The sequence below is a fragment of the Musca domestica genome, unplaced genomic scaffold, assembly GCF_030504385.1.
Source record: "Musca domestica strain aabys unplaced genomic scaffold, Musca_domestica.polishedcontigs.V.1.1 4, whole genome shotgun sequence".
Lineage (NCBI taxonomy): Eukaryota > Metazoa > Arthropoda > Insecta > Diptera > Muscidae > Musca > Musca domestica.
This window is the reverse complement of record NW_026712328.1, coordinates 11,496,303-11,508,995: the sequence shown is the minus strand read 5'-3', so window position 1 is coordinate 11,508,995 and position 12,693 is coordinate 11,496,303. Positions and strand designations below refer to the sequence as shown.

General features: G+C 33.5%; 2 protein-coding genes across 4 annotated transcripts in view; one reads left to right on the top strand and one right to left on the bottom strand.

The window, feature by feature from the left end:
* Positions 1 to 12,693, top strand: part of LOC101892257 (tetratricopeptide repeat protein 21B) — a 63,739-nt gene that overhangs the window by 31,202 nt on the left and 19,844 nt on the right. For all 3 annotated transcript variants that reach the window (XM_059126723.1, XM_059126722.1, XM_059126721.1), the window contains one exon: positions 3,368 to 3,565. In XM_059126723.1, the coding sequence (XP_058982706.1) occupies positions 3,368 to 3,565 (198 nt within the window). The remainder of the gene's footprint in view (positions 1 to 3,367; positions 3,566 to 12,693) is intronic.
* LOC101895277 (survival of motor neuron-related-splicing factor 30) lies at positions 3,567 to 4,522 on the bottom strand. Its single transcript, XM_005189850.4, has 2 exons — positions 4,369 to 4,522; positions 3,567 to 4,312 (listed from the first exon to the last, which is right to left on the bottom strand). Exons 1-2 carry the CDS (start codon positions 4,408 to 4,410, stop codon positions 3,635 to 3,637), a joined length of 720 nt encoding a protein of 239 aa, XP_005189907.1. The 5' UTR covers positions 4,411 to 4,522; the 3' UTR covers positions 3,567 to 3,634.

The window sequence follows — 12,693 nt, the reverse complement described above, 5'->3', positions numbered from 1 at the left end:
AGAAATATGAACATCATTTTGAAATAAATGTAGAGCTTTCGTTTAATTTTATGACATTACAATCCATGCTGGTAGTCCTCTTTACTTGCAAAATTTTCCAACTTAGCCTACCTTCGCTTCATGGTACCATGCATTGTCAATAAGAAAGGTTGCTTAACTTCAAAGAAACTAGGAAAATTCAACTCTGTACTTATTGTGTCAAATAGATTTTTTAAAACATGCAAAATTTGGTTTTGTTTATTTAATTTTTTATTTATAAAGTCATTATATTGGGGAAAACCCATGGTATAATTATTACAGGTAACATCAAACCACAGCTGATTGATTCTATAGTAAGCCTAGTGACAAATTCGATATGACGTTTTATGATTTAATTACATTTCTTGATATATAATAGGTATACACTTTTTTCGCGGTAAAGGAACAGCGACACCATATTAATATATATTTCATGTTTCCTTAATTTGCAAAATGTAGAATACTTTATGTTTATGTGCAGTTTGGTTTCAATTTGAAAGGGATGATGTTTTTCCCAGAGATGTGGACCTACAGCTAAAACTATACATTCAGTGGAATGAGATGAAAGCGTTAAAATTAAATATTTTGAGAATTATTCTTTTGTATTTTAAATTTAATAACCCAAATTCCTAAAATTAATTGTTCTGTTTACATTTTTTGGACAAATAACTCTGACACTTGTAGCACATATGTTTGCTGTACAGCAACACTTGCTGTTATCTATATTATTGTACCATGGCGAAAACCCACAAAACTTGAACGGAATATTGGTGTTTCTCCACAAAATTGTATCCATCATAGTAGGACAAGATTGTTTTATTATACATATTAGGTGTGTCTGGTTACTCTAAAATTTGTAACAATTGTTACAAATTGTTACTGGAAGTCGTCTGTTAACCCGAAAGTTCTGCAAAATAGAGCGGTTGGAGAGAGAAATTTTGACAGTTCTTTCAGTGAGAGTTTGCAAATTCTTGCTGGACAAATTTCTTCTTGCAATCACTTGCAACTCTTCTTCTTCCCATTCATCGACATTCAATCAGATGTTTTCTATTGTTTGTTTAGTTTCAATTTGAGAACAACGTAAAAAAATGTGAAAAAAGTAAATATTAATATGTAATAAGAAAATAAAAGACTATTTCCAACATTTTTATTTAAAAAACTTGTAAAATTAGTATTTCTTCCTTTGTTTTAATTCTCCTTATGGGGACAAATTGGTTTGTTTTGACAAATCAGCTGATTAGTTGCAAGCTTCTGCAGGAATACCGTCTGTTTACTTTTCGCATTTTCCTTGCAAAAGAGAATAAAACTACCTTATGCTAGGAACACAATTGGAGCGAACGACGAATTTTTTCGCGGCGTATGTTCGTCGTCAAAAATAAAACACATATGTGTATATGGAAGTGCACACAATCACGGCACCGGCGAAAATTTCGTCGGTCGCCGCGAACTCAATTAGCTTTATTTCTATTTCATACGCCGGCGACCGGCGAACAAAACAGTACAAGGTGGCCATACTTGTACGAATTTTATGTGTTTTAGTAAATAAAGTTACTTTTTACTTTAAAATTTGTTATGGTCACTCTACTATCTGTTACTCGTATAAAAAAAAACATAATTAATTTGTTTATTTATTTGTGTACTTGCGCCTGAGTGAAGATGGATATCAGTGAATTTATAATAGAGAAGATGGACATAAGTGAAATTATAATAGAGAACGTAAAGAATTATGTGTTCTTGTATAATTCATTGTAGTCAACAAATGAGCAAAAAGTAAACAACTTCATCAGCTGTTTTATAATTTCGTCGGTATTGTGTTCCATACGACGAATTTTCGCGGCTCATTTTGTCGCCGCGTAGGGCGAAATTCGTCGTTCGCTCCAATTGTGTTCCTAGCATTACTCTCTCAGAAAGAAGTTGCTGGACAATTCCTGCTGGAAAAGTAACCAGACACACCTATTGTTGCCCGTTAGCGTAAAAAATAAGAATTTCTGTTGTCTCTAAATTTGAAATCATTTCAAATTATTTTCTTTTTTATTCAAAATAATACACACACATATAAAGGCTGTGTATATACTTTGACAGAATAGAGACACCAAAAGAAAAAAATTGTATTTAGTTTACAGGTTTGTTCTACCTGCAGCTATTGTGCCATGGTACCATGATTTTACACTATTGCCTTTCTGTCAAAAATTTGTGCTTTCAAAACGAAGATTTGTTTCCATTTCTAATAATGATTGCCTCCGATCGTTTTCCATTTTAAATAACAGTATAAATGGGGTTGACGGAATTATCAACCTAATCCGTAAAAGTTTGCGCAAAAGAAAGTAGACAAGTGCATTAATGAAACTTCTTTTATACCCAACAACGAAAGTTTGTAACACCTCGAAATATTGGTTCTAGACCCACCATTTTACATATGGATCTACCTATCTCCCAAAACCTGCAAGAATCTCCTATTTTTGCAATTTTTTCGATATCATAAAGGGAAAATCGGTTATCGTAGTAAAAGGTTTTACATTCTTGCACTTCTGGAACAGACCAATTGTTTGTGTACTTCTGGCAATGAAATGTTTGTGGTTTTCTTTCGTTCGGAGTACAAAATGATTGAAAAAAAATTAAAATTTGTGACTTATATTATTCGATTGTTTTGTTCGCTGATTGAGAGTAGTTTTCCATGTTTGTGGCAATATGCTGACAGGGATTTGCATGTTAAATGCACGAATTAGCTCAAACCTGTGGTATGTTGAAATATGATGCGGGAATTGTTTTTTTGTAACATCAAAATAAATGTGAACACTTATATAAATAGGTAGAATATTCCTTATGTTATTCATTTCATACATTTGCCGGAAGACTAATAACATTTTAGATGGAAATCGAGACATAATATTTAGCGGGTGAAATGGGCCATAACAGCGAAAAATGTCAAAATTTATGATATATATTGCATATACATAAACATTTATACAATGAAGTGAAATGGACCAGACACATTCACAAACATGTAATGTCAATTATGCTTGGAAAAACTAGTCTTGAATGTAAAATTTGTGATTTTGGTTTCAGCGTCTTTAGGATTATTTTAAATGAGGATTTAATAACACAGCACTCAATAAATTTGAACTGAATTCTACTAATAAACATTTTGAGGACCTTAATAATTTGAATGATTTTAATGTAGTCCTATTACTTGAGGAATTCTATTCCAAGGTCACATCTATAGGAACTTTATCGTAAGTTAGTGAGTAGGGTATCACATATGACTTAAAGTGACTAGAAAATTGTTTTAGATTCAACAGCAAAATCTCATAGCAGTAAATTAATATCTTAATTATCACTCTATACACAGGGACTCCTTGGATGCAGAAGAGATCCAGCTCAGAACAAAAAAACTTTTGCTATTGGCACGTGTCCATGAAAAGGCCGGCCATGATGACCTTGCATTTGAGACGTTATCAAAAGCAAAAGAAAATCAATACATACTTCAAAAGCGAAATTCCGTTCACCAAGCTGGAAGAGGAAATGACAGAGATAAAATGATGTCAAAGTAAGTATGAAATACATTTTATTACAAAAAAAAACACCTTAGAATCATAATTGAAGTTAATTTAATAATTTAAAGTCCTTTTCTATGTTTTTCACCGACTGTGTAGTCCGTCATTCCTTTACCAGCAACACCGCACGTACCGATTCCCACACGACCTTCAACATTTTCAGGAGATGCAAAAATACTTTTTACCTGCATTCCTTGCTTTTTTGAATGCTTTGTGGTAAAACTTAACCATTTGTTTTTATCTTGCTCTCGTTCTTCTTCCAGTTCTTTAAAGCGTTGTTGTTTCTTAAGCTTTCGTTTCTTAAGATACTCTTTCTGATTAGGCCTATGACGCTTGTTACTCGGAAAAACTTCTGTACGACTACTTCTCTCACGAAGCTCATTAAGTAGTGTAGTCGATCGATTTTGATAAGCATCAAAAATAATTCTAACTTCACCATGTTCCGTAATATCTTCAATGGTGGCGTCATAAAACTGCCCATCTTCTGTCCACTTTGCTTGGCATTTATCACCAATTTTCCATACTTTGCTTGGCGAAAAAAGTTTCTCAACGTGAATCAAAGCTGATTCTATATCATCATATGAAGATTTTGAATTTGCAGGCTCAATATATGCAGGTTTACTTTGCTCCTCTAGCTGAGTTTTTACGAGGTCTCGGGTTAATTCGATGACCTCCTCCAAATCCTTTTTCAACTTCAGAAGCTCTTCATTTTCAGGGTCTGTAAGTAAAGCAGCTTCCACCTAAACACAGATGTATTTTAGATGATAAATATACTGTCAAAAATAAATATTATTACCTGCTGAAGTTGTAATTTATAGTTTTGTAAATCGTCTGCCATTTTAGTAGTCGAAAAATCTCCAAACACACAACATACTTTAATTTTGACGATGCCAAATGATTGTCAATCAAAATTAGTGGAACACACGCAACGTAACATCTGATGACGTATCGTAGATACTAGTACGAAAGTCGCACAACTTCAGTTATACCAAGTTCACATGGTACATTATTCAATCTCATTTTTGGACAACAAATTCCCCCAAAATTTTCAAAGTAAACAATTGTAAACATAGCTAAACAAGTTCAATGCTACAAGTTCAGAAGTGGGCAAACATTTTGCAAGCGAACAAAAGTTTTGTAAATTTATTATGTCAAAAATATATAAAAACAATTTTTAACAAATGAGATTACTTACCGCAAAATCAATTTATGACATTGTTGTGTTTCTACCTTTGGGCATGGTACAATAAGGAGGTAGAACAGCTTCGTAAAACTACAGGAATACAACCCAGAGGCTATGCCCGCTTCCTGTCAGAATTATTCAAAATTATAGGCAACAAGGTGTTTTAATTTACGGACATCTTACCTTTTTATTGTACCATGCCTTTGGTCAATTGGATACCAGTGATGAATAGTGATGTTATATATTGATCCGTTTTGTTTTTTCCTCTTTGTCATGCGATTGCTAAAAGAGTGGTGGTTTTTAATGGAGTCTACTCTTCACTCTTTTATTTTGTGTGGGAGCACTCCTGAGTCACTCTTGTTTGAAAAATTAGAGTGGCAGCAGAATTACTCAAAATAGATGAAGAGTTTTCTCTAAGAGTGAATATGAGTAGAGCATTATTTTGGTGATTCGTGTGTGTTTGCGACAGCAAACCGGTTTTTATGTTGCTGTGCACTTTGAAGGAAAGGAGGCAAGAGGTTAGGTTTATCGTGTACAAAATCGAAGAAAAAGACAGCAGAATATATTGCAGGGGACCGGTGTTTTTTGGATAAACGCATTCCTAGAAGTTTTCGAAACGTGTTGTCATAATTTGTTAGGATGGTGCTTACCCATTAGATATTTTTTTCACAATTTTATACAATTCAAAAACTCACGGCTGTTAGTTTTAAGTTGGTGGATGCTTATGTCATGTCATATGTTTGGTTTCACTTTAAACACTAAATCATTTATGACGACAGCTTACAAACCACGCTGACAAAGCTAACAAGCACACAAACAACTGCACTAGCACAGGCTTTATTAAGATAGGCAACGATACTTTTGATTTGATTGTTGTTGTTATTTTTGCTAATGGTGGCTGCAAAAATACAAACACATACAAACGCAACTCTTAGCTAGGCAAGAGTAGATCAGCTCACATTTCAACAAATTTTGGGCACACTCAAAAACGAGGAAAACTTTCTCACACCCATTTTTTTTATTCCCAGGAGCGCACTCTTTCAGCAAAAAACAAAATAAAATCATATATGTAAAGGAAATTGTAAATATATTATAAACTTTCAAAGAAAGTGGAATGTATTCTTCCTTCAACTAATTGGTTTCTTTCTCTTTTCACAAGTATTAAAAATATGAATTAAAGTGTGTTACTAATGATACTATAAAGTCCAATGTAGAGTTAACGCACTACGCCTTTGCTCTGTCCCGGAACCAACAAGAAGCGACTAGTTTGCCATTTCGATATCATAATGGATAATTTGATTAACGCAATAAAAACGTTTACATTCTTGAAGTTATAAAACAGTTCTGGAACTTGTTAATTGTAATTAGACAAATTCGACTTTGACGGAATTAATGTTGAAAAAGAAAACAAAACAAATTATTATTTTTAAGAGCACAGGCCATATATGGCTCAGTCGAAAACCGTACTTTGGGCAGTCGGTAAACCGTTTCATACATACACCCCCTCCGTGATAACTTTGGGATAGATATCGATGTCAATGACAATATCGATCTCCGATGATTGAGGCTAAGAAAGATGTGGGAAATTTTTCTTAAAAGCATCGAACAGAGACTCGGCTGGTGTCTTAGTGGTGACCCGATTTTCTACGCGAAATGTGCCTTCGAAGTTCACCTTCGAATCGAATCTCTAAAATTGTGTTAATTGACACAGTATCTTCTCCCTCAGTGTCAACGTCGCGACGCGACTTACTGGAGAGGCGGAATTCAACAGACACAGGACCGTGGTTAGCTAAATGGTCCAATTTTACTGAACCAGGGAGGTGAAAGATCCCTTCGGGATGTTCGCGAAGAAACGAACCGAGAATCCGATCGTGATTTAGGTGGAAAGATGTCACTGAAACAAGAACCGTGTGAATGATTCAGTGCAAAACAATTCACTCAATTCTTATGCTTGCGAACCACATTAAACTGCTCCGTCATATCCATATCCAAGAACTTATGTCATCGACGTAGATTGGGGACGATGACAAATTGTCAATTTCGGTAACTGTCATGGTGGGAGCGATTGCGCTGGTTTTTTGGTTTTGGTGTGATCAGCGTTACTAATAAAAGAATCCAACGACAACGACAGGATGTTGTAGAGGGTAAATAAAAATTCTCTTTCCCATTTTTAAAAAAACAATGGAATAATAGCAGACCTTTCAAGAGTTGTGCAGAAACATATTACTCAAAAATGTTGAGAATTACAAAAAATCGGTGAAACTCTGAGAAAACTGAAAATTTGTAACTATTTTCTTACGGGAAAGGTGAACTCCAGTGGCGATTGGATGCACTACAGTCCAAAACAAAAAAAATAGCACAATTGAATTTATAATCGCAAGAAAATTGCGAAAATATAAGGAATCCTCGATGTTCCTTTTTCAATTTATTTCTTGGCCAAGGACAGTACCTAGGTACTTATCTTTCGTTGGCAGGCTTAACCCAACTAAAAAATTGGGATTTTCCGCCTCCTTGTAAAAAGTATGAGCGCAGTTTTAAATGGGTTCACGCCGAGGCCGTTGCATCGTGCCCATCTAGAGAGTTTCACAAGAACTCCCTGCATGAGATCTGAAACAGTTTGCAAGAATTTACCCGCAATCAGTAGAACCACATCGTCAGCGTAAGCCACTACTTTTGTTCCATCCTTTAGAGTATCCTTTGTTACCAGAAGACAAAGTAATGGAGACAGAAGACAAAGAAATGGAAACGATTTCCTGACAGAGCACTCCCCAATGCATGAGTTGGTGGTAAACTAAGTTTTGTAATGAAACCATGAATTGCCTCAAGTGTAACATTGTTGAAGTCTCCTCTATATCGAGAAAGGCTGCCAAAGTGAAGTACGAGTCGTTCTTCTCCACAAAACTTACTACATCATGCTGTGCTGTTTCAACAGATTTACCTTTCATGTAGGCATGTTGAGCAGTGCTCATCGAAGTCAAAGGGAATATAAGTGACTCTAATTTCCCTCCACAGCGATGAAATGTGAGAGGGAAGCAGACAAGCCTTAAAGATCACTTCCAGAAATGGCATTATTACCGTCGATGCGTGCTTTAACATGGCGGGAGTAATGCCGTCCTGTCCCGGTGACTTGAAAGATTTGAAGGAGTTTATCGCCCATAAGATTTTGGGGGTGCTTGCAATCCTATCAATGATACTTACCTCCTCTACCCCACAGTGCTGACTATGTCGCTCTAACAGTCGATCATTTCCCGCATCCATGCTGTTCGGAAAGTGAGTACTGGTTAACAGATTGAGAGTCTCTAGACCAGAGTCAGTCCAACTTACATCTTTTCGTTTTCTACATCCAATGGATTTAGGGTCCTTTGAAAAAACTTTACGAAATCTGGAAGCTTCATTGACATCTTCTACTCAGTAAGACACACCCATGATAACCTTTTGGCCATTTTGATCTCACGTTTGTACCTGTTGAAAGAATGTTTATAAGCTTCCCAGTCCGTATACATTTTGGTATTGTTGGTCCTATTATATAATCGTCTACTTAATTTCCTGAGCTTGGTTAGATCTTTAGACCACCAAACAGGTTGTCATCTTTTGCCAGGGGAGGTGAGCGGACAAGTTTTCCCATAACACCCAATTAAAATCTTTGAATTCTAATTGAATCTTTGAATTTATTGAATTTACAGGCCCATCAATGTTTGAGGCAGAGGTTTACATGTAGATATAAGCCTCGACTCGGTAAACTCCGCGAATTTGTCCCATCGAGCCTTTCTTGGATTTTTATGAGGTTTTTGATGCAGTTCCTCTACTGAGATTTGCTATGTTATGAGAGAGATCAATGGCCTCCTCCCTATTTTTATTTTGAAAAGTAGCATCGTTTCCCCTGTTACATCTTTTGTGATTATGTTTAAGCATAAAATCAAAAATGGGCACACCTTTGGCATTGGTATCCTTACTGCCCCATTGAAAGTGGTGGACTTTGACATCGCATCCAACAACGAGATTGCCCTTGCTTTCCAGGGTCTTGGTTCATGTGGTTGGTTTGTCTTTTACTTAGAAATTATTTATGGAAATACTTATAGCGTTTATGCTTTCGCATTATTTATATATTAAAATAAAGTTGGTGATATAAACTGGGTTTGGGCTCCATCTTCAGATACATCAGAGATATAGTTTCGTTCATTTCATCACTACAAGTAATTTAGTACCACTTAGTACAATTATAGTACGCATTTCCAAAATAAGTTCCTTCTTTTAAGTACATACACCAACAAATACCTTTTACAATTCTTTCTCTATCCCTTCACCCAATATCCAATTTATTATCACTTACTACTTTTCGAACAATTATAGGACACATTTCCAAATCTCAAACACAGATGCCAGTAAAAGTGTTATTGAGTACTTATCTTTTTCATTTCCAAGACCACCTTCATATCTTGTATATCTACATTTTAGGTGTTTTGACAACAAAAGAGCCAAAATTATAATATTATATGTTATCATGCAAGATGTACCCAGCCAATGAACAAGCAAAATAAAAATATCGTTAAAAGTTAATTTTTTTAAATTTTGCATAGTTTTAACAATGGTACAATAAAAAGGTAAGGTAAAGCTACCAGATGATTACAATCTTTTTTTCTAAGTGTGTCCGACTTCTGCCAATTTTGTGTATGTATTTATTGTTTTGAAAAATAAAATATTTTCAAAATCAATGATTGGAAGAAACTTAAATTGCGGAGCGCGCATTAATAATATTAAGCAGATTTACCATGGAAGTGAACGATTGATTGATCATATTTTTTAGAGCATATCCAGGCATTTCATTCATTTTTCGCGCTATTTGACACATTTTAAAAATATACAAATAATACAAAATAAATGAAAACAACTTTTTATTGTACCATGTAAAACTATGCAAAATTTAAAAAATAAACTTTTAACGATATTTTTATTTTGCTTGTTCATTGGCAGGGTACATCTTGCATGATAACATATATTATTATAATTTTGGCTCTTTTGTTGTCAAAACACCTAAAATGTAGATATACAAGATATGAAGGTGGTCTTGGAATGTAATGTTTTATTAACTGGCGCCCAACGTTCGAGGGTTCAGCTAAGTGTCTATCGCGATAAAACGGTGTTTCTAACTAAAAGTTAATACAAATAAATATATGTGAAAAATAAGTGAAAAAAATTAATTCAATAAAATAAATAACAAAAAGTTTTTAATAAAACGGTGTTTCAAACTAAAAGTTAATACAAATAAATATAAGTGAAAAATAAGTGAAAAAAATTAATTCAATAAAATAAATAAAAAAAAGTTTTTAATAAAGAATATATAAAGAAATATCAATGAATAATAAAATTAGTGAAAAATTACTGAAAAATAAGTGAAAAAAATTAATTCAATAAAATAAAAAAAAAGTTTTTAATAAAGAACATATAAAGAAATCTCAATGAACAATAAAAAACATTCTATAAATTTAACAAAAATTTAAATACGTAAGTGAAAATTTAGTGAACTAATAAAATAACTAAAACATTCTAAAACTTTAACAAGTAAAAGACAATATAAATAAATCACTAACTGGCAAAAGAGCAATAAAAAAATATCAAGTAAATAAAAGAAACACCTCTAATCCAAATCAGTTAATTGCTTCGACTTTAAACAAAAAAGAAAGTGAAGAAGCATATTATCGAAGATTAAGAAAATATCGTGACACAGCAACCCGGAACTCTACATCTTGCAGTTTTTCAACGCAAGACATCCTCATAAGTGTCTGGAAGAATATCCCAAGTAGCAGTCGTAGAAAGGACAAAATCGGAACCAGCGGTGGGATGCAGATTAAAATATTTATTTTGTAAGTTCTAATTTTAAGACAATTATTAAACAATTTAAATTAAACATTATTAAATAACACAAGAAGAAAAGAATAATTTTCTTTAAAAACTACAAACTGATTATATAAAGAAATAATTCAAAACCATAATTATTAACTAAATAACACAAGAAGAAAAGAATAATTTTCATAAAATACTACAAACTGAATATATAAAGAAACAATTCAAAACCATAATTATAAAAACAACACTAAAAAGAAAAAAGAACTAGTAAATAGAAATAACGACTTATCAAATACATACAAATAAAAATGTATTAAAATTAATTTATAAGATTTAATTTTAAAATCCTTTTCCCGAACATAAAAAAACCATCTTCTATCATGTCAAATCCCAACAATCATATCCGACCACCATTACTCAACGCCCCAGAAATTAGACCTGAAGAAGATATGTCAGTCAATCTTAGAAACGCAATAACAGAAATAGTATCACAAGCAATTAGAACGGAAGGAATACACATTTTTAATTCAATTATTAATCAAAATTCAAATGAATTCTCAGGGACGGATCAGGTTATAAATCAAGAACATAGGGCTAATATAGGAGACCTAGATAAAATCCCAGATATCGTAAAAAGTCTAAGAGAATTTTCAGGTAACAGTATGGAATTTATATCATGGCAAAAAAAGCGTTGAGAGAATTCTTCAAATTTATGAACCGATAAAGGGCACTGCCAAATATTACGGAATTATTAGCGTTATAAGAAACAAGATCACAGGACAAGCAGACAACGTATTAGAATTATACAATACTCCATTAAACTGGGATTGTATATCAAATTGTCTTATAACACATTACGCCGATAAAAGAGATGTATCATCTCTCGAATATCAATTAACCTCTTTGACCCAAGGTAGGCAAAGTATCCAAGAATTTTACCATGAAGTATACGGATGCCTAACCCTTATCCTTAGAAATAGAGAATGAAGCTACAAACATTTTAACCAAAGCATATAGAGAAAAAGCTATAGATACGTTCATTAGGGGACTAAATGGCGATATGCCAAGACTTTTAGCAATAAAAGAGCCAAGAGACTTACCACAAGCACTTGCATTGTGCCAAAAATTGGAAAACCAAATCTTTAGAACAAACTATGCACAAAATTCACGCCCCAGTATAAAGAAATTTGTTCAGTCACCACAATTGCCTCCAAGATATAATAAGCCAACAACACACTATCCACAATTTTCGTATCAACCGACGTCACCATACCAACCATGGTTTGACACTAGAAATCAGACTTTTCAGACAAGAAACGGATAATTCCAATCATATCCATTCCCAAATAACCAATCACGAAATGGCCAATTCAAATAATCAATTTCAAATTAACCCATTCCAAAATAACCTTCAACCACCACCTAGACCTTTTGCTCCTAAACCACCCCAACCAATGGAAGTCGACGACAGTATAAGAACTCGTAACATAAATTATATAAACAGACCAAGACCTATGCAAAACTTCCAAGGGAAAAGACCACCACAACAATCACTTCAAATTAGACCACCTCTAAAAGTGCAAAGAAATTTCCACACCGTGGTAAAACATGAAATAGAAGATGATCTAAACCAAGATCAAACCTTACAGGAATATATTAATAGTTTCCTAGAATATCAAGAAAACTTACAGGTTCAAATAAAAACTACATTCAACCAAACCTATCAAAAAACATTATCAAAAATGAAAACGAATTTTATGCTAATTCGATAGGAGGTCCTATCAAAGTTACCCACCATGTCTTTGCAAACCTTTTTGGAAATAATGAAATTCCAATAAAATTTTTGGTACTTCCAACACTCAAATCTTTTCATGCCATATTAGGGAACGACATTTTAAAACAACGTTCAGCAATAATTTACATAGAGCGCAGCTTATTAGTAATAAGAGGTGGAAAGAAAATAAAAATAAACCAACAATATACTAGTGACGTAAATACTATAGGAATTAGAACCCAACATATGACTCTAGATCAGGAAAATGCAATCAGAGAATTAACAAAAAAATATCCTAAATTATTTCTGGACCCAGATGA

Coding starts and splice junctions, on each gene's coding strand:
- LOC101895277 (XM_005189850.4), bottom strand. CDS start 4,410: ATGGCAGACGATTTACAAAACTATAAATTACAACTTCAGCAG. Junction 4,313..4,368: donor ATAAATTACAACTTCAGCAG/GTAATAATATTT, acceptor ATCTGTGTTTAG/GTGGAAGCTGCTTTACTTAC.